Below are 24373 nucleotides of genomic sequence, written 5' to 3'. Positions count from 1 at the left end.
AAAATCCAGAAAATATATGTAATACAAAGTGATAGCTGGGATTTTTTTCAGTTTTACTATGCATTGAAATTCAATAATGTATCTTTGTTGCTTGTAAAAGGTAGTATTTTGGTATAGTAGTAGCCTACTATTAGTTGTACCAGAGGAAGTGCATGATTTTAAATGTATAACATTTACTTCAGACTAATATTCTTCATAAAAGAATTTTTTGCAGCTTTTTGTTTTACCTTTCATAGCACGGTCCAAATGCAGAATTAGGTGGGATAGATTTCCTTAGCATTCAGGAAAAGCTACATATATTGGAGAAGTCAATAAAAAGCAAACAATGTTACTGAGCTAACGGAGCAGTGTCATTTTACTGTCATTTGCAGGATGGCTACATAGTAAATTTAGTAAGAGAAAAAAGACCAGCTACTTCAAATATGAGTCAGGTAGAGAATGAATTACTGTTCAGTTTAGATGAAGCAAGAGCCAAAGGACTGACAATCTGGTCAAACATGGGCATACTTAGAAAGAGTTTCTTTCAAAACCAACATGCAAAGCAGTTAAGACTTCATTATATTGATGGACATGTGGGGAAGTTTTTTGTTTTCCATATACTTTTTAATTTATTTTCTGAAAGTATGTAAAGAGCACACCATTTAAATTTCATCGCTGTAAAAGCAAATTGTTCCTTTACTTAGCTGACATAAGTAAAAGTAACCTGTGTGACCTCAGCTCTCTGGCTTTTATGGAACAATAATCATTTTCTGACAGAAGCAGTTTGCAGGGTTTTCTTATGTCCACCACAAAGAAAAATTGTATGTCATCTTGGTTTTATTATATCCATCAGCTGACTGCCCATTTTTTGTGGAGTGTCTGCTGTGGCATAGGGCCGTGACTCTATTCGGCTGTAATAGATTGCCTGTAGTGCATTCAGTGACTCTGGTACCTGTTGCTGGTTCTTTTTCCAGGTCAACTGGCTGCAGGTACATGTGAGATTGTTACTTTGGACAGAGATAGCAGTCAGCCCCGAAGGACTATAGCCCGACAAACAGCTCGCTGTGCATGTAAAAAAGGACAGATTGCCGGTACAACAAGAGCAAGGCCAGCCTGTGTTGATGGTAAGAAGCAAAGATCTATTCAGTCGGTTTCTGCCAATGCAAGAGTGGTGTAAACTGGTAGTGTCTCATAAAAAAATAAAACCTCTATAGAAGAAATTTTCATGTGTCCCAACTAGCAATGGCAATACCATTGAAATTCCCCAAAAGGTTATTACTGACTAATAGTACAGATATTTCAGTTACAGTTTTTTAATTTGAATTTTCACTTTTGCTCTAGCTTGATATGCAGTTGAATGTTAAGAGCATGGTGCTGTTGTATTTTGCATGTGATGATAGGATCAGCAGTGAAATGGCATTCTTTTTTCCCCTACTTTTTTATGCTTTATAACATTAAAAAAACACTGCAAAAGAGCCTCAAGGTTTTAGCCCTGGAAAGCCAATGTGACTGCTCCTGTGTGATGGTAATGTTGAAAACACCGATACTGTAGTTGGAATATAATATCTGAATATACCTCACATGTCCAGCATTCCTGCTCTCCTTAAAATGTTGATTCTGTATGATTCACTGCAGATGCAGTGATAGCATGCAGCTGGAAAACTGCTGACATATATGGAGGTATGAAAATATTTCACTTTGAAATGATTTTTTGAGACAAATGAATTTCTGTGTTACAGCTAAATAAGACATTAACAGTGGGACAATCTTCAAGACAGGTCTGCCAGTGCAAGGCTATTAGCAAGCATTCATATTAAAAATAAAATTAGAGACACATTGAAAATAGTTGCTACAAAATTGTATGTTTTGATGTAGGCTCAGTTAACAAATGTAGAAAGAAGATGTTTATGTACAGAACTATAATAAATTCACAGATTGGCTTTGAATACTGGCTGGTTTGAGTCCTCAGATAAAAATATTGCTAAGAACACCCTAAAGTTGTCTCAGAATTTGGTCTTACCAGTGATTATCAAAGAAGACAGCTCAAAGGAGATTTCAGAGCCTACCCACAAAACTAAATATAGAACATCATGCACATTCTATTTTTGCATTTTTCTTTCACTGTTTTTGGTATGCTGTAAGACAGTTTCTTAGTTGTCTCTTTCATAATGTGATACTATATCCAGTAATTCTCTTCTTTCCTGTTTTATTGTAAGATCATAAGACTTAATTGCTTAAGAAGGGAATGATTTTATTGTGTCATTTATAGTTGTAACTTTAGCAAAAATACTTGTTAGCAATTAAAAATTTCAACATATGTTTCCCATTTTAAACCAACAAAGTTCTAAGGGAAAATATGAATTTTGCATCATCTGATGGGAGCTAAACATTTTTCCTCAGTCAGTTATGGCCTATGGTGAGATTCATTTGCTGTAAGTTGGGTACCCGAAGTTAGTGGTCTAACTCAGTAACTCTGGTTTTCCTTTATACCCAATGGAGAGCAAAAGGCACCTTCTCAGCGTAACTTATCTCGTCCTAAGTGCCTAAGATAAATCAGATGTAGAACTCTCTGGTAGTCACTGTTTCTCTGCCTTGCCTTAAGACACCTGTGGGGATGAGACTTGTAGCTAGAATGTATGTGTCAGTAAGGAGACATGACTGTATGTCAATCCTCCAATTGCTGAATTGGCTTAGTTTCCAATATGGAAGGTTTGAGGTAATTTAATATTGGAAAATACTATGTATGTATTTATTTATTTATTTATTTATTGGGAACTCAAAAAGAAAGTCTGTTTCAAGTTCTGCTTTTGCTTTCTATGTGCTTGATCATCATTTTATGAAAATAGGGAACTTCATGACAGGATCTATGGTTAGATATTGTGTAATCAGGGAAGGTTCTTTATGTAATACTCCACATTTGAAAAATAAGTGGGAAGTTCATCAGCTGAAAAATAGAGCTTCCCATTAACTTATGTGTCCAAGTATTATAATTCATTTTTTAAAGCTTTTCTACATAGCTCTAATAACATCTACTAACACAGTTCTTTAATATTTTGTGAAATGTTTATAGTTAGAATGTTGGGCCCTTTGCTAAGAATGATAACTGCAAGATGTGTAGGACATGCTACTTTGCTTTCCTGGACACTGTTAGGGATGTTCTCTAATCAAAGCTCAAAAAGGTTAATGGTACCTAGAACTGTATATCAAGTTCCCAAATGAAAAACAAGGCACAAGCCAAATCTTTGATCTGTAGGTTTTATTCATGAATGAAGTTAAAAAAATTAGTTTTACATACCATAAACACAATTATATAGGGAAGAATAAACAAGCACTTTATCTTGTCTCTAATCTTCTGCTTGGAAATGAAGTTAGCAGATAAATTGGACTAAACAAGTATCCATCTGTGGATCTACCAGGTTCATAGTTTAAAGAATAAGCACTGAATTTTTCTGTACTGTTTATATTAATTTCTAGAATAAAGTGTTTCAAACACAGCTACTAAATGCTTTCTTCTGGACAGAACATGAACTCTACATAAAATTATGTCTGAGAAAAGCTAGTTTTGTCTCTAATAATAAGTCAAATACTGCTGGTTTAGGTATGCAACAACCAAATATAATTGTTTTGGTTTTGGGGTTTTTTTACAATAAAGAATCCCATTTTCTGAACAAACAAATAAATTCTTCTCTGAGCTTTCTTAAATAGGACATACAGTGTGCTTTTGCAAATTTTCTCTATTTACATTATAGCTGATGTTAAGAATGTAATTGCTATTTGAGATTTCATTTCTGCTATCAGAAAGAAGAAAATCTCATTGGGCAGTGGGGGTTTTTTTCATGCCAGTCTTCTTCCAAAGATTTGGTTCTTTTAGTTTTATTCTTTATATAGTCTTGATTTTAATGAGATTATTTTTGAAATAAAGGTAGCAGAATTAGACCTTAGACCTTTAATAATTAATGCAAAGTCATTTGAGAAGGAAGCAGGCATAGTAAGTGTGACCTGCTAACCTACTAGCAAGAAAACATTAGCTGACAATTGTGTTACAGCTTCTGGCATGAGAGTGTTTTGAAGATTCAGTACCAAAGCTGGTAATTTTTACAACCTTAAAATGCATCATGTACCTGGCTACCATTTGTTCATTGTTTAATAGAGAGAAGTGCCTTAGAATATATTCAGTTATGCTGTCTGTTTCCTGGAGCTCTGAAATGCAAGTGTCAATTATTGCAGCAAAAAGAGTAAGTAATTTAAGGGCTCTTAAACCTCACAAGCATTGTCTGAAATTGCACTTGTCAACATAGCTCTTAGAGTAAGTCCTGAGTTGATTACCAAAATCCACTCTGCTTTCCACTGCTACATCAGCTAAGGTCTTTTCCTAAGAAATGAAAGACAGTATATGTCAGATAGATAAAACTGGAATTCTTAAAAATGAAAATGCAGTGTTTAGGGCTTGGTCTGAGCAGAGCATGAAGAACAGAGAATTTCTTGAAATGTTTCCCTGTGATGGAGAATGCTGATTTACTCTTTATTTTTCTCTAGCAGTCTTTAAGTATGGCAGATTGCTAATGTAATCTGAAAAAATGGCATCAATATTCACCCTGATTTCAAGCTTGATTTAGTGCTGATTGCTTCATTCCTAGACCCACAGAGTCATAATATGTATTTGGTATCTTTGGTTGTGATGTAATTTTATATTCATGAATGGAGGTTTTGTGATACTATGACAGTAGTTTGCCTGCACTTTTAGCTATAATATTATTATTATTTACAACTAGCATTCCCTAGTCTCTTTTTTGAGATCAAATTCCATAACAATGACCTCAGTTGCATTACTTAGATAAGAGATCATATTTTAGCATAGCAACTGGTTTATCACCAGAGTAATTTCCCTGTGTGTCAGTCAAGCTTCTTCAGTTTTTTAAGCTGGAACCTGTGAGAGATTGGAAGATAGCAATTATTTTCTATTTTTGTCCAGTACCTTTGCTATTTTAAACTTGTTTTAAAGCAAGTGACAAAAAGTCTTTGATAACAGTGTGTGTACATGTGCACTCATGGTTTGCATTATTTCACAAGAATTGTATCTATCTGAAAATAAAATTTGTTATTCCAAAGCATTTCATAGAATACAAGTATATTAACCTGGGAAGAGTGTGATGAACATTTAAATGTTCTATAGATTCCAGTAATTCTGTCCAATATATATTTATAGCTCAAAAATAGAGCAATTTTCTCCAGAAAATAGAAACAGTTGATGAGAGGAAAAGTGGTATGAGAGAAGTGGTTTAATTGCTTGAGAAAATTAGGATGGCAATCTTTAATTTACTTACCTGAATTGTGTGATTACAAGATTTTCATGCTCTGGATTTGAGTTGTGGTTACTTTCATGTCCACAAAATGCTATGAGAAATCCCAGGACATTGACCCTGATATCCAGTATTCGTAATAGCTGGAGCTCAAGTAACTGAATTCAAAGTGTTCAGACAATTTATGTTGTAAATCAAAGTATTCTTTCTTTCTTTTTTTTTTTTTTTTACTTTTTAAAGTTTTAATAAATTTTTAATTCTTTTGCAAGCATTGTAACAATATTATTTTCTATAGAAGCCTAGTTGATATAATTTGCTCATACATTATGATTAACATGCTTTTCAGCTGGCATTGATTGATTTTTGTTTAACACAGAAAATCAGGATCCACAAGGAAGCCACTTTAGTTTCAATCAATAATTCCCTGTTCATCTCATTATCTCTAGGAGTCTATGGGGAGGTGTAGGGGTCAGAACTGATCATTAATAGAATCCTAGGTCATGCGCTTGAAACAAAACTGCCTAATACCTGGAGAGGTTCATCATTCTAAAGTACCTTATCCATACTTAGGGGTGTGGAGGGGGGAAAGAAAAAATAGAAAAGAAAAAAAAAAAGAAAATAAAGAAAAAAGAGGACTATAATGATTTTCAGAAATGGGAATTTTAGGTTTTACATTTATTTTGTTAATGTGCTATTTATATTATTTTATCCTCATTTTATTCCAATATTTACAAATGTTTCCTCACTGTAAATATTATACATTTAACTTCGTTGCATTGAAGTTATGTCATATTTAAAACAAGTAAAACTAAAAGGCAAAGCGGGATGGATATGAAATTAAAAGGAGACTGAATAATGCTATGTAGACATTTTGCTGGACCAGAAGCAGTGTACTGTATAGTGTGGAAGATTGAAGTCTAGGAGGAGAGTGAGACTATTTGGCCATAAAAGTGATTAGAGAGCTGGAACACCTCTTCTGTGAAGAAAGACTGGGAGAGTTGGGGTTGTTCATCCTGGAGAAGGCTCCAGCGAGACCTTATCACAGCCTTTCAATATATAAAGGGGGCTTATAAGAAAGAGAGAAAAAATTTCGCCAAGGCCTGTAGTGGCAGGAGAATGGGCAATGTTTTTAAACTAAAAGAGGGCAGATTTAGATTGGACATAAGGAAGAAATCTTTTACGATGAGGGTGCTGAGACAAGTGTGGTGGAACAGGTTGTTCCATGAGCAATGGAGAAGTTGTGAATGCCCCATCCCTGGAAGCGTTCAAGCTGGACAGGGCTCTCAGCCACCTGATGTAGTGAAAGATGTCCCTGCCCATGGCTGGGGGTTTGGACTAGATGATCTCTAAAGGTCCTTTCCAATTGAAACCATTCTATGATTTTATGATTCTATTTGACCCTGGGCAAATGGTATTAATTACATAACGGTGGTAGCAAAACAGTTAGCTATTCTGCTAGGTAGTTATGAAGTTAAACAGGTTAGAACGTATATCTAGTTTGCCTTCCTAGTCTTCTTGAGAGATTGGAAAGAGTGACAATTACTTTGAACTGGAGCATATTTTGCCTCTAATGAACATTTTGGAAAAATTATCCTAATAAAATTCTGCTGGTTCCCTGGGGTCTGAAAGACAATATCATCCATTTTCTGGTTTTCCTTTCTCTATTTGCATAGAGAGCCTGGGTATCAAACCCCACTGTCAATACTAACATTACAGTTGCTGAATCACAGAAAAGCTTAGAGCTTTCTTACGTTTTTGAAGATTCAAGTACACTAAACAGTTAAACTCATTGAGTGGCCAGTGTATACAGAAGACCTTCTGTCTAGGAGATGTCTAGCACTCCTGAAAATTAAATCCCTAATTTGTGAGTACTTAATATCACTACTGAGTGAGAGGCCACATGGAATAGTAAAGGAATGTATATGTGATGGTTTAATATTTGCCTGGGAATATTCTGACTGTGGTCATGAGTTTACTTTCCAAAGAATAAAGCAGTTTTGTTTCTAATCAGGGCTCTTAAACAATCCTAGAACTTCTTAACCAGTGGTCATATTTAATGCTTCATATGTTGCTGGTAGGATGTAGTAATGCACTGCAATATTGGAACAGCTTTCAAGGAACAGAATAAATAATATTTTGGTTGTTGCCTATATACCCTTATTTTAAGTTTTAGTATACCTTCTGGAGCCTTCACAGTCTTTTAGTGGGTTTTTTTGTTATGATGTATCTGAGGTGTTCTAAACACTGTATATGCTCATTTATGAAATAACCATTGGGTAGTCATCTTATGCTGTACCTTAGAATATTAATAATTTCTATTTACTCTTACCTAGAAATAATTTTAAAAGAAAAAAATGTACCCTTAACTATATTTCTTTGCATAGTCAGTGGGGGAAGGATAGCAACTATGCTTCTGCTAGCACCATATGCATAAAACTTAATTTTCAACATGACTTGAAGAAATAGTAATTCCTTTCTCCCTTTCCTCACCCCAACTCCCATATATGCAGTCACAATTGCATCTGTACTTACAGATGCACCAAAGCATGTACAACACTTTATTTTCATGTAGCTGTCTCTAGACAACTCCATCAGAACTGTAGATTTTCCCAGTTACTGACAATGGAAGTGAAATTGTTTCTGTGACTCATGAGCTTCCCCTTTCAATGCATGGTACTGGGACATTATGACAATTTCCGCCTTGTGCATCAGTTTTCATTTAGAAATGCACAAGAAGTTGAGTTTCACTCCAGTTGCTTTGCTTCCTGCTCCAAGCTGTTAAGGACAACATCTGACATTCCAAATCAAGCTGAGTAATAGTTCTTACCTAAATAATATCACAAGCTTGGTAAAATCTTATAAACATGCTCACATAAAATATGTTTGTTCTCTTTTGGTCATGAATGTCAAGTGTCAGTTAGAGATTGAAGTGTTGCTGGGGAGGAAATGCCACTGTTCAACCCCGAGACAGAAAGTGAGCAAACAAACATATCAGTAGCTGCAGCATCAATGGCAACACTGATGTGTCGCTAAGAAATACAGGGAGGTAAATTGGGTTTCCCCTCCTGACTGGGAATCCCCAACAGGAATAACCAAAAAAGCAACCAACCAATGAAAAAGAAACAAACCCTGCTTAGGAAGGGAACAAGCAGATCAATAACTACCCTAAAGGAATATTTTCATCAAGACCAATAGTTAAGGGCTTTACGATGTTAGGAAATGTTTGGTACCTAAACTCAAATGATTGCGGCCCCACCTCGAGTACTGTGTGCAGTTTTGGGTGCCTCAATGTAAGAATGACATCAAACTATCAGAGTGTGTCCAGAGGAGGGTGACCGAGAGGGTGAAAGGTCTCGAGGGCAAGACTTGCCAGGAGCAGCTGAGGTCACTTGGCTTGTTCAGCTTGGAGAAGGCCAAGGGGTGACCTCATGGCAGTCTACAACCTTCTCACGGGGGGCAGCGGAGGGGAAGGTGCTGATCTCCTCTCTGGTGACCAGCAATAGGACACGAGGAAATGGAATGAAGCTGCATCAGGGAAGTTCAGGTTGGACATTAGGAAAAGGGAGGGTGGTCAGTCACTGGAACAGGTTCCCATTGGTCATGCCACCAAGCCTGTCAGAGTTTAAGGAGAGTCTGGACAACACTCTTAGTTATGTGGTTTATTTTTAGGTAGTCCTGAGAGGAGCAGGGAGTTGGACTCAGTGATCCTTATGGGTCCCTTCCAACTTGATATATTCTATGATTCTATGATTCTATGACTAAATGTGGGATATAGATGTAGACCAGGATTTTGCATAAGTCAGGTAGCAGAGAGTGAGTACTGATCACAGCTTGAAAGTCAGGCCCAGTATGGGTTTATGGGGTCTCAGGCCAAGTACCTTTTTTTTATTTTTTTGGTAGAGATCAACTGCTTTCTAATGACAAGTAGATCTATAAATCTCCTTCCATAGTCTAAGAATGTTAATGGAGTAACAAATCAGGGATGTAGAGGAATTAAGTTTAAATAATTATTTAACATATTGGCAGATTATTTTCTGCAAGATTCTGAAGGATTGTACACCACAGATTGAGAGGAAACACTTTAGACATATAAGGGAAATAGATCTGGGATGAGTGTGAATAAAATGTAATTGAAGATAAAATACTTTTCTAAGCCTTGTACCTGTAACAAAGTGACCAAACTGGAATTACTTTTCACTCATAAGCATCCTCCTTTGTGGTTAAACCTGGCATCAATACACCATTTCAGTTTAAGAGATGGCTGTCTTTCTAAATGATAGGGCAGGGAAATATTTAGGAAAGCAGAATTTAATTATGTGATTTGGAAGGTGGCCAGGAACCAGGGGTTAACACTGGTACTGTTGCAAAGAGTGCTGAGAGAACTTTAATTGCCTGTAATGCTTCGTGCCTTGCTTTCACATTTCATCTGAAAGACACCACCTTCAGCCTCCCGGTGTTTCATTGGACGCATTAGTTCATCAATGCTAACAGCTTCGTTTCCTTTAGTTCCTTGACGCTCCTAAGCAGTCACCCATGCAGTCTAATCCTCTTTCATCTACGTGCTCTGATGGCCATTTCAGCAGAGAAAAATAGTTGGAGTTTATGTGACATTAGATTGTGGAACATTTTTCTGAGGGAGTGGCTAGAAGCCTAATTACTACAGACATTTTAAATTGAACTGAACAAAATACTAGGGAACATATTATGCATTAGCATAAGTATGCACTGCATCACTGGATAGAGTTTTCTGTGCTTAATATCTTGCGGCAGAGCACTACCAACAGCCACAGCAGTCTGATTGCAGTCTGATTCATTAGCTAACTTCAGGCAATAGGTCAATGTGATGTTCCTTAATTCAGGAGTTTGGTCACTGTAAGCTCCCTCTGCAGACAGTGATAGGAGATGGGCATGGCAGAGGTCACACAGTGTCAATATTGGAATCGCCTTCTGAGAGCTTCGCTCTTTTTCTCTCATGGAATTAAAGAGAACATAGGATGACTAGCAGTGTAGGTTTTCTGCTTGAATGTAATGTGTGTAAACACTTCATGCCATCAGCTGCTCAGATTGCCTTCTGGAAAAGCCACTGTCTTCACTGATTAGAGGCAGTTTAAGGAAAAAATGTAACATGTTTATATTACCCCCCTGCTTGTCATCCTATGTTCCAGTTATCCCCAGAAGAGGGGGGAAAAGCGAAACATTCAAAGCTGTTCATATGTGAAGGTGGGCTTCTGTCAGGGCAATATGTTTATCTCCAGTGAGTGCAAGAGAATATAGAGAGATAAGCCTTTTTAAATGCCCCTACCATCAATGGGTGAGATAAAACTATAGCTAAATGACTCTTCTGGAACTATGTGAAAGCAGGATGGTCAAGGAGTACTTTCCCCCTGACCGCCCACCCTAAATAATCATTAAGCACAGAGAACTATAAACAGAGAAACAATATGTTTCATAGAAGTGAATCAAGAGTGACTATAATATGGTTAGAAATACCATTTTAAAGCTATATACCACTTTATTTTTAACTTACCTTAGATTTAATATCTGTGATGATAGATGATGTGTCAGAAGAGTCCTAAAAAATGTTAAAGTTGATAGCTAGTGACAACATTAACAGCACTACTACATCCAGCACCTGGAACAGAGTAGTTAATGGCATGCATTTTTGTGTGCCTCTTTCAGAATACTCTGCACAGGGCTGATTCAGAGAAAATACCCTCTTTGAATATAGAACCTTAGAAAGCTACCTGTTTAAGGTGATCAGAGGAGTTGGGTTTCCCCTGCTGTTAAGGGTTGAGGTCATACTGCAGGAGGAAGAAAGTTTGTGGCATTAAAGCTGGTGTTTTCATATCATAAATAAACTTTAGGTATGACTGTACTCTTTATTTGCATAACTTGGTTTGCTTATGTCTTACTGTTATATTATTTCTGCGATAAGATAGGCATACAAGGTGCTTCATAAGCAAGTTTCATACAGTCCTAGACTGAAAGCACTTGCAGTCTAATGACAGACTGAGTCCTCGTTTGTACAGCTATACAAGGAAATAAGGATATGTAGATGCTTCCTTTTGTTAATTATCCAGATTGCGGGGAGCAGGATAAGGAGGAAAACCCTCCAAACTTCTTTGTACTCTTAGATGAGGTGGAAGTGGGAAAGTGAAATTTCCATCCACTTGTTTCAGAGTCTTTCTTTCAGAGTTCCAGTCTTTCCTCTAGCATCCTTCCTAGGAGGGCATACACAGAGGACCTCTACCCTTGTCCATCCCTTTTGAGAGGGCAAGGTTAATCCTCAACTGAATGTGAAGGAAGAGCACATATAACTAGTCAAGGTGGGACCCCAAGGATTAGGTAGGAGAGAAATAAAAAGGGATGAAGGAAAGAATTGCCTCTCCTTAAAGGGGAGGAGTGAGAGGATATAAGAGCCAGGCTGTAATCAGCAAAAAAAAAAGGTGATATTGTGAAAGCAAACATGACTTTGACTTGATGCGAAATGGTGATTTACTGTGAAACAGATTCTCCTTTGGAGGGAGAGTGGCACATACAAGAAGGGAGCAGAATACATGAAATAAAAGAGATACAATACAAAACTCAGGTAAGCCTGAAGGTGGTAAGAATTTTCTTGTCCTTTCCATATTTTCTAAAGCTACAAAAAGTACCTTCTGTTTATTGTACATTCTGTGAGCTCCCATAGTAAATTCATCTTACATAAAGAAATAAATTAAGCTGGCAGTTACCAACCTCCCTGAGTCAGGCTCACCTTCCAGCAAATTAATTCCAACTTCCTTCCCCAAACCTCTTCTGTCCGCAGCAATCAATAAAGAATTTTTTTAACACTGATGGTTAAGCAGAATTGGACAATGCCTTTGATGGGCTATGTGTTACCTAGGAGGCATCCAGTCTTCTCCCCTATACTCCATATTATACTCCAAAGGTATTCATTATTTCCCTGTATCATATGTTACACACTGACTTTCCAACCTTTGTGCCAAGTGCCTTTACTGCACATCATAGTCCTTTTTGTTCAGTACCTTTATGCTACAGCAGTGGTGTTCCTCTGCCTCTCTGACACTGCACTAAGCAGCTATTGCATACATCACCAGGGCACTCAGCACAGACCCATGTCCAGACTCTCTCCATTGCCCTGCACAATGTAAATCTCCTCCAACCCACACACAGCGTTTCCACATAGCTCCCCACTAATATTCGCTGATTCAGTGACTTGTGGAGGGGAAGATGTGGACCACAGAATGAACAGAAGGGAAGCAGTCAAAGAGCTGTGGGGCAGTATTGCTGAACTGGTGCATTCTCAAAATGAAAAGGTGGGGTTTGGGGGAAGACACTGCTAGTATGGAGCACAGCGGAGGCAAGAAGAGACATAGTGACCCACAGCTACTTGATATAGAGTGTTTGGAAAGAGCTGGAAGAGGGAAGAGCAAAAAACAAAGAGGTTGGAGAGAATGGGCCAGAGCAGTATGGAATGATGTCAGCCTGAAGGCTAGAAGTTCCTCGCCTCAACAAAGAGAACAAGTAGCAGTCTAGACTATGAATCACAATGGAGAACAAAATTCTTATTTGGGGTAAAAAAAAAAATAATTTTTTTAGTGTATCCGATAAAGAATAGAACTGATTTGGAGTTTGAATTTTCAAAAAAAAGAAGGAAAAGTCCATGAATTGTTTTTTCTTCAGTTGTAATAGGATGTTTTGATGCACCGACTAGTACTTGGCATTACAATAACAAAAGCCAATGGAAAAAAATCACCTGTTTTCTATTCAATAATAATTTTTAATGTTTTCCTTTATTACTGTTTTCCTGTTTAGATTTTACACATCTCCTTTAACAGTCCTGCACAGCAGGAAGACTCAGTCCTCCTGACCTTGAGAATAATCAGCTTTTTCTTAATACATTTTTGAAGCTTACTATCGGGGGTATATGTAATACAAATTAAGATTTTAAGAACAGGCTCTCTTTGGTAACATAGATGTCTTCTGCATAGAGCAGCAAGCATATTTTAAACTTCAGGCTTCAGCTTTGCATGCATTACTGAATTTTTAATTTTGCTAAGCATAAAACACTGAGTGTTTGCTAAGAATATTGACCAGTTCTGACGAGCTTTTTTTAAAGTATGTAGTTACCCTAGGCTTAGTATTTACATTCTTTCTTTAACAGCCTTAGGTCAAAATACTTCAATTTTGACATAAGTTTTGGAAGTCTAATCATTATATACAGGTATAAAGCCAAGGGCAATGCCAACTTTGGAGTGTGGAAAAGAAGGCTGGAGCACTGAGTGTAAATCCCAGCGTAGCCCTGCCTGTACTGTATATGAGCCAGACTCAGAGTCAACTGTTTACATGCACTGACATGTCCTCCCTGTTTTACTGTGTGGTCACGTGGGATGATACCTGATGGGGTTCCTCTAGAAGGGCCTGTTGCCTGCCTGAAGAGCATCAGTAATTTGTGCCCAGCTGGAGTTTAAGCTTCCTTGGTAAGACTAATAATGCTTCCCACAAAGTGGCTGGAACCCAATTTTAATGCGATATGACTCTGTGAAACTGGATCAGGGGTGTACCATGTTTTAGTTGATAATATCAAGGTTTTCTCTGTGCCTTTCATCTCAGAGGAACTCAAAAACTGCCACAGATGTTTGTCTCTTTTAATCTGTATTTTTGTACAGTCTATCTGAAGTTCAGATTTTCAAATGCAGACAGCTTGGTTAGTAATTTCAGTTTGAATGTTGGCAGCTCTCTATTGAAGTGGTGGGCAGCAGGCAGATAAACTGCCAAAGTATACTAGCCTCACAATTTTGGGGCAGGAGGAGATCTGGGTTTAGAATAGTGGAGTAGGTCTTCACTGTTAGGAAAATGCCACTAGACTCTTAGTGCCAGATTTCCTGAAGAGCAGTTCTTAGACTCTTTATGCAAAAGAACTGAGTTTTGCAATTTTGCATTTGTCAAACCTCAGAAGTGGAGGTCTCAGTCTGTATGAAAATTTTAAGTACCTAACCTTTGTTCATTTTGATTCAAATCAGGCTTTAATTATTTTTCACCATCATATACTAAAAAGTGCTGTGTTGTTGCTGGCTTCCTTTACCAGTGATATGAACTGCATTATCTGCATTAGTTGGCAGCGTCAGGTACTGATCTAGCACATTTTGTTGTATTCCTATGGGTAACATACAGTCCGGCTAGTTTTGAACCTCTTTGCACGTTATAGAACCCTTTGTTTTATGTGTTTAGAAACAAAATGTGTATGCTGGGTATCACATGCTGGGTATCATGCTGCCTTCAGTTCTGTAGGTACTTTACACAGCATGAGATTTATTTTGTGGTAATTGTATGGTGTTTTTCAGATTTACCTCTATATTAAATTATACATACATAAAAATAATTTTACTTATAAATATATGGTAAATATAAAATCATTTTATATTACTATTATTATGTGGCATTAGAGTGAATAAATTAGAAGCTGAAAGGTCCAAACACAAAACTTCCCCAACAATTAGTGCTTGTGCTACAAAATCACTTGCCTGGTTGAAGATGACTTTGCAAGTAAAAATGAGAGAAACTGGACACTACTATACAAAGTAACCTATCAGTTGTAATTGTCCTAAGCTGTTAATTATACCCATGAGTGTAGTTTCCAGGACAAGCCAGAGGACTCAAGTCAGGTTTAAACCAGTGTAAGAGGCCATCCATCTATTACAATGGCTAAACTAATTTATTATGAATTAAGTGGAGCCAGTTCTTTGTGTAGGAAATTCTAAAATGACATTGTGTCCAGTGTGCAAACAAAGATTATGGAAAGGTTCCTGTACTTGAAGTAGTTTTTGCTTCTCTTTCAGATGTTGATGACTATATCTGGAACATGAACATAAGTTTAGATCCTATTATAGAATTAATAAAAAAGCCTACTCAGACAGAGACATGATTCCTATCTTGAGATTCTTATAATTTAAGGTTCACATACTTCAACCTCTTAGTCAAATTAAGAATGCTATTGAAGCTAATGAACCTGTTTCCTTGAATCTGAATTTACTGGATCAGTACTCTTTTGGATAGATAGATATAATAAAAAAATGATGGCATCAATGCAGTGACAAGCTTCCTGTAAGAAAGAAATTTGGAGAAGAGGTTTGGATTCATGTATAAAATAATTTGAATACTGAAGTTCTTTCTATTGATGATTTCCATTTATTAACTTTTTGATGATTGCTTTAAATAGTGTACTTTTCACTGTAAAGAAACAATCTACTGCAGGCTTTTATTTGGAATAGAGAGTTTTATATGAAAAAAAATAATATGTATGCACACCTATGAAACCTTGGATGACTTCTGGATCTACTGTTCTGGATGAATTTGGATGAAAACCAGAAACCAAAATCAGAAAAAAAGGCTCTTTCAACTGTGGGGTTCATGAAACTGTTTTCTCTAGGGATGTGACCTTCACCTCTGTATCCCTGCCACAGTAATGCTAGATCCCTACCCACACTTCTTACTCTTCCACATTCACAATAGTTTGTTTCTGAAGTCATATTTCATTCAGACAGTTATTTCTTTCTCCTTTGTTGTGTGGGTTTTTGTCTGTTCTGGTGAAACACCAGAGTTAATTCATGAAATTCTCACTTTTTCTAGCTTTTCATATAGATATGCCTTTCATGGAGTAATTTAGGCTATGTAATGCTATGAATGAACTACATGGAGTAGCTTTTGGCATACAGGTGAAATGGACTGCGCATGGCAGATGCTGAAAATGGCAGTTAGTAATCTGTTGGTCCATGTAAAAAGAGGTTGCATAAAATAAGCATATAAATAAAAATAAGCACATAAAAAACCTAAAGGTAGCTTTTTTTTAAGATGCAGTCTACAAAGGTGAATACTGGAGGAGCAATGATAATTTAATTTCATTATGCAAACTGAATGTTTATCATCTTAAAAAGCTGCATTTCTAACCTCACTTTTAACTTGAAAAAATTACACCTTGAACCTCCTGGTTTGAAAAAAGTTGATAGTCTTGCTTACACTGTAATTCTGAGTCATCCTATTGAAGTCTGGATGAAGTTTTCTCAGAGCATGTCTGTAGGTCAGATGAAACATTTGGGGTGTAGCTTCTGTTAAATCCTTACCTTTGCATGGGGTGTCAAGCGAGAAAGCTTTTAATTCTGGCTCAGATGAAGTTGTAGCTGAAAATATTCTCTTCCAGTTCTAATGCTAAGGAAAACTTTAAATAATATTTATGATTCAGCTCATGTTTTAGGAAAAGAAAAAAGAAGAAAATATATAATATAAACCCCATATTTTTAATTTAATTTATTTGCTGTCAGGTTTGACAAAGATTGCACAATATTCTAAAATCTTCTTATTCAGTTTTGGTTGAAGAGAAAAATAATAGTTCAGACTGCTTTTCAGCTTGGGTGGCATTATTTCCCTACTCTGGAATTTTTTGGTTTTACCGTGCAATAGAAACATAAGGTGTTTGGGGTTTTTTCTTGAGTTTGTTTATTAAAATAATGAAAAATAGCATTGCTGGGCCTTTGACCTTTCATATCATATTATGATGAGATTTAGGAGTGTGACATTCAGCTAGTGTGCTCCTGTTAGTTTCCATTTTCAACCTAATTTTTGAGTCTTTTTCAAAATTATGGAGATTTGCTGAAATGTAAATTTTTGCTGTATTGAAGATTTCAATTTTCAATATTAAGAATACTACACCTACAGATTGTATTTACCATAGAGAAGCTGTCACTTTTTTATTTTTATTTTCCCATAGCATAAAATGTCCTGATTTGCTGTACTGACAAAGATTTGAAGAAGATATTTGAGCCTAAATGATAAATTACAAAAAAAAGTTGTGTATAATAGTGTTATAAGCACAGGATATCTATTATGAAAATACATCAGGGTAGATATATACACATGATAAGCACAAAGAAAATATTAAGGTAAACAGATTGAAATTAAAGTAGTATAAAATGCTTGTGATGTCTGTGAAAGTGAGGTTTAAGAAACTTATAAGAAAATTAGTAAGCATGTACAGTAATATATAAAAATGGATTGATATTAACACACTTTTTATCACTGGAATTAAGACTTTTTTTTTTCCTCCTAGACTGTACCCTTACTATGTAAAGCCGAAACCACTGGAATGTTCTTTAAAAGATTTTACCAATTAATTAAAAAAAAAAAATAATCAGTTATTCATGAGAATGGGGTAGAAACTCCTTTCCCTCTCTTTTCCCTATCCCTCACTTGCTACGATTTGAACAGTAAAGGGTTCTGCAGAACACTGGAGTATGCTTCCTACAAAGCTATTTGTGTCCCAGATTTGTTGGGTCTAAATACTGTATGATACCAGCTAGAAAATGGGCCCTGGTGTTCGGCAATCTGTAGCCTTGATAACCATCTGTGTTTATAATACTTCCATTAGTAGGATGTACTATCCTCATACAAGAATTTCATTATGCTGCAGAGGCACAGTGGCTGAGTAAGTAGAGATAACTAGTAGCTTATAAGAGTTCCATTAAGAACAGTCGTAGACATTTTGAGAAAAATAAGGCATAACTATGTTTGAAGGCCTTTCCTGTTTTCTGTAAAATGTTCAGTAGCTACTGAAACCAAATATTTATGGTTTTTATATGTTCTATAAGGATTCTTTATCTACCAAAGTTTTTTATCATTCCTTTCAGTAGAGCAGTACTGATTTCCGTTTTAGGTGTAGACTGCATAGCTACCATTTTCTGGTAGTCATTCAATAGTACAGTTGTAGATATAATCATGAATACAGATCTTTTCTGAAAATGGGGTGTTGCTGCTGGATACATCTGTATCAGTGCTCCATGACTGTAACAAGAAAGTAACATTTTGCATACCCTTACTGAAAAAAATCTTTGGGCTGGGAGAGTGTTCAGTAGCCTATTTACATTAGTTTTCATAAATGCGTTTTAGGAAGAATAAAGATGTGTTCATAATTAGTCTACCATTGCTTTGGTCTCCCATCACCAAAAGTGTGTCACATCCCATAGAGCAAAGTGAGACTGGGCAAAGGCTTTGACTTTTTAGGTGAGTTAAAATGAGTAAGGTTAGAAAGAAAATGGGTGCATTTATACATAATGATTGGCAAGATACTTGTTGTTATTGTTGCTGATGGCTGCCTTGGTAGTGCACAAGGACAAACACTCGCAGTCATTTATTATACTGAACACTGTAGAAACTCAAAATAGTAGTTAGTCCCTGTCCTGAATAGTTAAATAGAAAGAAGATGGGGAAAGGACCAGAACTTACTAGACAAATTATGAGACTAAATAATCTTGTTCCAATTTTGTTCATTTCTGTAGGGCTGTAGAGGAATTAAGGTCTGCTGAAAGATGGTAGAGCTAGATGACAAGAATTTGTGATGAAAAGAGATTCTGAAGGGAAAAAGTGTGAAGGGGATACAGCCATAGAAAAGACACTTAGAAGTGTGGGTGTGCAGTGAAGCTGAAGCTAACACAGAAGAGAAGGAAGAGTGAATTACTTCAGAGCCAGTCAACACAGAGCAGAGGAAGTCCTAGCAATGTTTTAATAACTTTTTGAGTGTCCAAAGATCTTCTCTTTTGCTGTATCTATATTTACTTCAGTTAGTTTTAGGATATTATCCTAGACTGTGGTGTTTTCGCGATGTTTACTTTTTGGAGGTTTTTTGAGTTTGGTGGGGTTTTTTTAGTAGTGTTATTGGATGCTGGACTACTGTACTTTTATAAAAAGAAGCAGGAGTGTAGAAGAAAGAAGGTAGACATAGAGGGACATAGAGGATGAGGAGAGGGTGGAGACAAGGACAAGAAGCTAAACATTGTGGCCTGGTTAAGTAAAATTAGAGGTTGGCTAATGAGGTGAATCAAAAGGCAGTACAGAGGAACTGAATAATTGCAGTGGTAATAGCACACATTTCCAAGAGAGTAAAAGCTGTAATTAGCTTTGAATCCATCTGAAATAAAAAGAACAGGTATAGATTCACCTGTAGATAGAAAGAGAAGCCCATTTTGTTCTCATATTTGTGATGGATGGGAGAACCTCAACCAGGAAGGTGAAACAGGGGAAGTCAATATTGCTATAACTCTGTGAAAATATCCTTACATTTGCCTTCCACTGAGCTGCTTTTTAATTTATTTGTATAAGAAGAATAGTGTTTCTTTTTACTCACAATTCATGCTTCAGTCAGGTGGACTAATTAATCTTCTAAAGGAAGTCATTAGTGAACTAGTTAAGTTAGTCATGTTGGTGCCGATCCAGAGTTTCCTCATTTCTGGCTATCTTTTGTAAAAGTCACTTTTTCAACCTTGCACCTGTCTCACACAGATATTCATCAATTATTCATCAGCTTTTGAAGAGAACCTGGAAATACCACCAGTCATCTAAAAAACTAGATAAATATGCCTGCTAACCAAAGAATTACTTGAAATCCAAATTGGTGCAGGACTTTTATCTTCATTTCTTTTAACCTTGTGTTGAGGGACAAAGAGTTTTCACAGTTTTGGTGAGGAAAATCCTTCTCTTGCAAGTAACTGTTGTTCAGAAGTTTCTTCAGATACTTCCTTCTCCCATTTATCTTTGTTAGACTGTTCAGACCAGGGTGTCCTTCTTTTGTTGCAAAGTACTTAATAGATTATAATATTTCTAAAAATAATCTGAATTAAAATATGAATAAATCTGTTCCTCATTGCTTGGGCAGTAGGACAAGGGCACTGTAGATAATGTTTCCATAGGCATACATCTTCTCACCTTCTTTTTTATCCTGTGTGTATGCTTTATATATAAATATTTTTAATATATTTTTTGTTTTAAAAAAATATGTATTGGTCCTGAGCTTCATGGGACAAGGAGAGTTGATGGAGTGGTTAGGGTTGAAGAGACTGAGGTATGTTCTATGTAAGGATAGGGAAAACAGAAGATGTGACATTAGGTTTCTCATGTGGAGAGACAGGTAATTTAATACAAAGTAATTTGCAGTCTTGCCATAACGAGAGAGGAGTAACATTTCACATCTGCTTCAGAGTAACTATTTGCTTGCAGATAACTCTAGAATAGTTAATCAAATGCTGAAATCCATTATTACTCATCCTTCTGCCCCGTCATAATACTGACTAGTGATCTTGTCAGGAGTTGTCAACTAAATTCACAAAAAACTTACCAGTGAGGAGTGAAGGGTGATGTGTCCAGTAAGGCTCATATTACATTGGCTTACAAGACAAAGTAAGAAGATGGCAGCTCTGTGTAGTCTGTTATCCTGTTGTGCTGTAGGCAGAGAAGCCTAAGAGGGCAGCAAGCATTTAGCAGTACCCTCTTAGCGCTGGTAGTCTCAAACACTTACTGGTGAAAAGACTGCATGTTCCTTCCTTCTTCCTTCCCTCCTTCCTTGGTAGTCCCTGAGTGTTTTTTCTAATACTTGCTGTTTGGACCAATACAGTTGGGCCTTCACAATATCTTCAGCCAATTAGTTCAAAGTTGGTTGTGTCAGATTTTATATTATACCATTGGTTCTTTTATTATGTATCATTGGAAGCAATGGTTTGCTTTTCCTATGGCACTCATAATTGTGTGTGTGCACGTATGTATATGTAGTCTTCCAGTGGAACAGCCTGTTTAATTTGTCCTCGTCAGCTGTTCCAGTGATTTGACCCTCTTTGTTCCTTTCTTTAAACCTTTCTAGTTCAACTGTATCTTTTCAATTTTAAAACTGCTTAGGTATTATGGCTTATGCAGCTTTGTATTGGTGGGCTTTTTCTTCTCTTTTGTTCTCTGTTCTTTCCTTAGTAACTTGTATCATTCTGCTTCCAACTCTGACAGCTACTGAGCACTGGGTTGATGTGTCTTTTGAAACATTTCTAGTTTGATTCCCAGATCTCTCTCTGAGATGATAATAGCTAATTTAGAATACCTTCTTGTATATCTGTAGTTAGAGCTGGGGTTTTTTTCCTATGTGCATTACTTTGTTTTTATTGACATTGGATTTCAGTTGCTGTTTTATCATCTGGTTTCACAGCAGTATAAGATCTCTTTGTAGCTTTCACAGTTTTCTTTCTACCACTCAGAATAATGTGTTTCCATCAGCATATGCACTGCACAGTTCCAGCTCAGTAAAAGCTGCAGCATCACAGCTTCCTGGTTGATGGACATTCTGATTCTTGTTCATCTGTATTTTGTCGTGTTTGTTAGTAAACTTAATACTAAACAAGTTTTACAGTTGTGCTGTTTTCTCAGTGTAAGAAAGATTATTAGACTTCAGGTTATCCTTGCCTTTTTTAAATTTACTTTTTCTGATCTCCATGTTCCTTTGTAGGGCAAGGATGCTAAAAGTAGAGAGAACACACCTGTGATAAATCAGTTCATTTAACATAAAGAAATAATATCACCCCCTGTTGTTTAAAAAAGGGGATTTCTGAGATGGGTTGGGAATTGTTGTCAGTATATCAGCCTTGCAGCTCCAGAATCAGGTCTTTTTTCCAGTCTGGTGTCAGTAGTTAATTGCTGTTGGAAAATTTCTCTTTATTGTAGAATAATCAGTTGACTATGCTAACCAGCATTTAACCTGGTTGCTTTCCACATTATTATTTTTTTTCTTATTCTCTTCTGTCTTTTCCTCTTCCTTTCCCTTTCCTTTTCCCTTTTTTCCTTGTCATATTCCTATAATGAAAGCTTTAATTTATTGCAAGCTGAAAGGTTATTATGATTATCAAGTGGTTGTAAATGTAGCTGAGGCTGCCTATAACATATAATACTAGTTTATGCAAATTCACACACAAAAAATACGCACTGCTTGTTTACAAGAATCCTTAACCCTTAATAAAAATTCTGTACCTGGCAATTCCTTAGTTATAGCATGAGTCCTAGTTCAAAACCTTACAAGTCAAGATTGTTTCTTTTCTGTTAAATCTAAATACACTGAAACAGTAGGATTTTTTACCATCAGGAAAGTTATAAGTGGTCTCACAATCTATTAAGCGCTCGTGTAAAATAATTGACTCTGTAAATCTGAGCTAGCCAAAATGACTTCTGACCTCATATCTCTAATATGGCATGTTGTCCTTTTTGAAACAAGCTGATGAGAATAAAGAGTTATTTTGTCAGTTTGTTTACTTTGTTTTTTTGTGCATGAGAGTTTAAAACAACTCTATGGAGATCACCTGTAAAGAAAATAAATAAAGTTTTTGGGTTAGTAAGACATTAAAACATATTCTGGGATAAGAGGTAAAAGAAAGGTTAAGATTGGGAATTGATATTCTTAAAAAATCTTCTGTCCTTGGCATCCTAAAACTTTTTGGGTTTATTGTTACTTTTTTTTAATTTATTTTTTTCTAACTAGAGTTTACTCTTTTTACATCTGTATTGTAGAATAATATTATTTTAATTCTATCAGCTTAAAAAGGAAAGTTTTATAGATGTTACAGGTGTTTCATTCTTCATTATTAATGGATTTTTTTCACTCCTTTTTCAGATTTTTAGATGCTAAGTGCTTTTATTTTCATTACTGAATTAGTACTGTAACAAGTTGTTTTAGCTTTGTTTGAAGCTTTGAAATACAATATAAAACCTATTACTTTTGAGGCATCTTCATTCACTGCCACTGATTAACAAAGATTAATAGTATTTTAAATTATAATTAGATCTATCAAATAATTCAAACAGGAAATTAGTTCATATATAAGTATACTGTTAAAGTAATCGAATGTCAAACTCATTATATGGTATTATAATTTTGCCACATTTAGGGTAACTTTAAGAAGAAATACTTGAAATAGTTGGCATTTACAGCACATATAATGTCTCTGCCTTTAGGCATAGCCTAAGGCTTAGAGCATTTTTAGCAAGTGGAACTCTAATAGAATCCACTTTCATAAATAAAAACAGAATTTAAGTTACTCTTCCCAGGGATTAGCTATCTGGGACTATTCAGGAATGTATTTATATTAGTGTTAATTTCCTTAGCATGCTAATTTGATTTTATTTCACATTTTTATGCTCAAGTACAAAATCCTCCAGGACCATCCCTATGTCAATCAGCACATGCAAGTACTTTCTTTTGGTTCTGTTTAAGCTGCTCTTGAAAGAAATTTAGAGAAGTAGATCTATAAAGTATTTCTAGGGATTTCATTTCTCAACGGTTAGCTTTACGTTTGCTATCCATATTAACAAACTAACATAGTCACACATCCCTATAAGCTTATCTTAATTTTACATATGATGTTAAAAAATATGAGTCTCTTAAAGCATTACTAAAATAGCTTACTTTTTATAGCTGATAAGAAATATTAGTCCCCTGAATTTCCTTCCAACTATTGTGTCCTGGTAGAAATCCCTTCACAATCCCATTTTCCAGCCATGGTGATGATTTGGACAGGATGCAGTCAGGTTTCTGCCTGAACATTAGTGTGGATTTCAAGCAACTCTTTGGTTAGCATATATATTTGTCTTTTAGGTGACTAGTGGTATTTCTAGGTCCTCTTTATAAGATTATTAATAAGTGATGAATGTTTTTTGAGGGGGGTACAAGAAAAGCAATAAAGGTGGAAGAAGTAACTTTTACAAAAGGTAGTAGGGAGGAATAGAGATTTGGAGTAAATTTTGGAGTGAGAAGGAAAGAGACTAGCAGGGGAAGAGGTAAACAGCATAATGTAAGAGAATGCTATGTTTAGAGGATGTAAGTTACAAGCAGAAAGAAGAGGAAATACAGCATGAAAAAAAACAGGAAAAATGCAGTGATCTGTTTTAAATATAGTTAAGTCAATAAAGATAAATGATGGTGTTCAAAAAAATAAGATGTAGTAAGTCACATACATACGCTGGGCCTGTTCTTTCTAGAGTATTTCTGTTAGCATCCCTTAGATGCATATGAACTCAATGAGTGTGCAGATAAGACATGGATTGATGATGTATTAGAGCTAAAAGCATAACGTGAACACCAGTATTCTGTTGCTGTGAACTGCAAAACATATGGATTTAAAGGAGTGACCCAAAAGAGTGGTAGTGCAGTTATTTTCATCTTTTCCTTCAGTATTTCATTGTATACCTCTTAGTACTTCTTGTTCTGCAACTAGACTTAATATAGATTTTCCAAAGATCATCCT

At 36.0% G+C, this 24373-nt stretch overlaps 1 protein-coding gene across 1 annotated transcript in view; it reads left to right on the top strand.

Annotated features, from left to right (window-relative positions):
- Positions 1–24373, top strand: part of FAM19A5 (family with sequence similarity 19 (chemokine (C-C motif)-like), member A5) — a 239977-nt gene that overhangs the window by 120506 nt on the left and 95098 nt on the right. Inside the window, exon 2 of the mRNA XM_010581080.1 lies at positions 954–1103. Within this exon, the coding sequence (XP_010579382.1) occupies positions 954–1103 (150 nt within the window). The remainder of the gene's footprint in view (positions 1–953; positions 1104–24373) is intronic.

Source organism: Haliaeetus leucocephalus, unplaced genomic scaffold (genome assembly GCF_000737465.1).
Source record: "Haliaeetus leucocephalus isolate CR32 unplaced genomic scaffold, Haliaeetus_leucocephalus-4.0 Scaffold751, whole genome shotgun sequence".
NCBI classification, from domain to species: domain Eukaryota; kingdom Metazoa; phylum Chordata; class Aves; order Accipitriformes; family Accipitridae; genus Haliaeetus; species Haliaeetus leucocephalus.
Note: the sequence above shows the minus strand (reverse complement) of the source record. Positions and strands in the feature narration are given on the sequence as shown.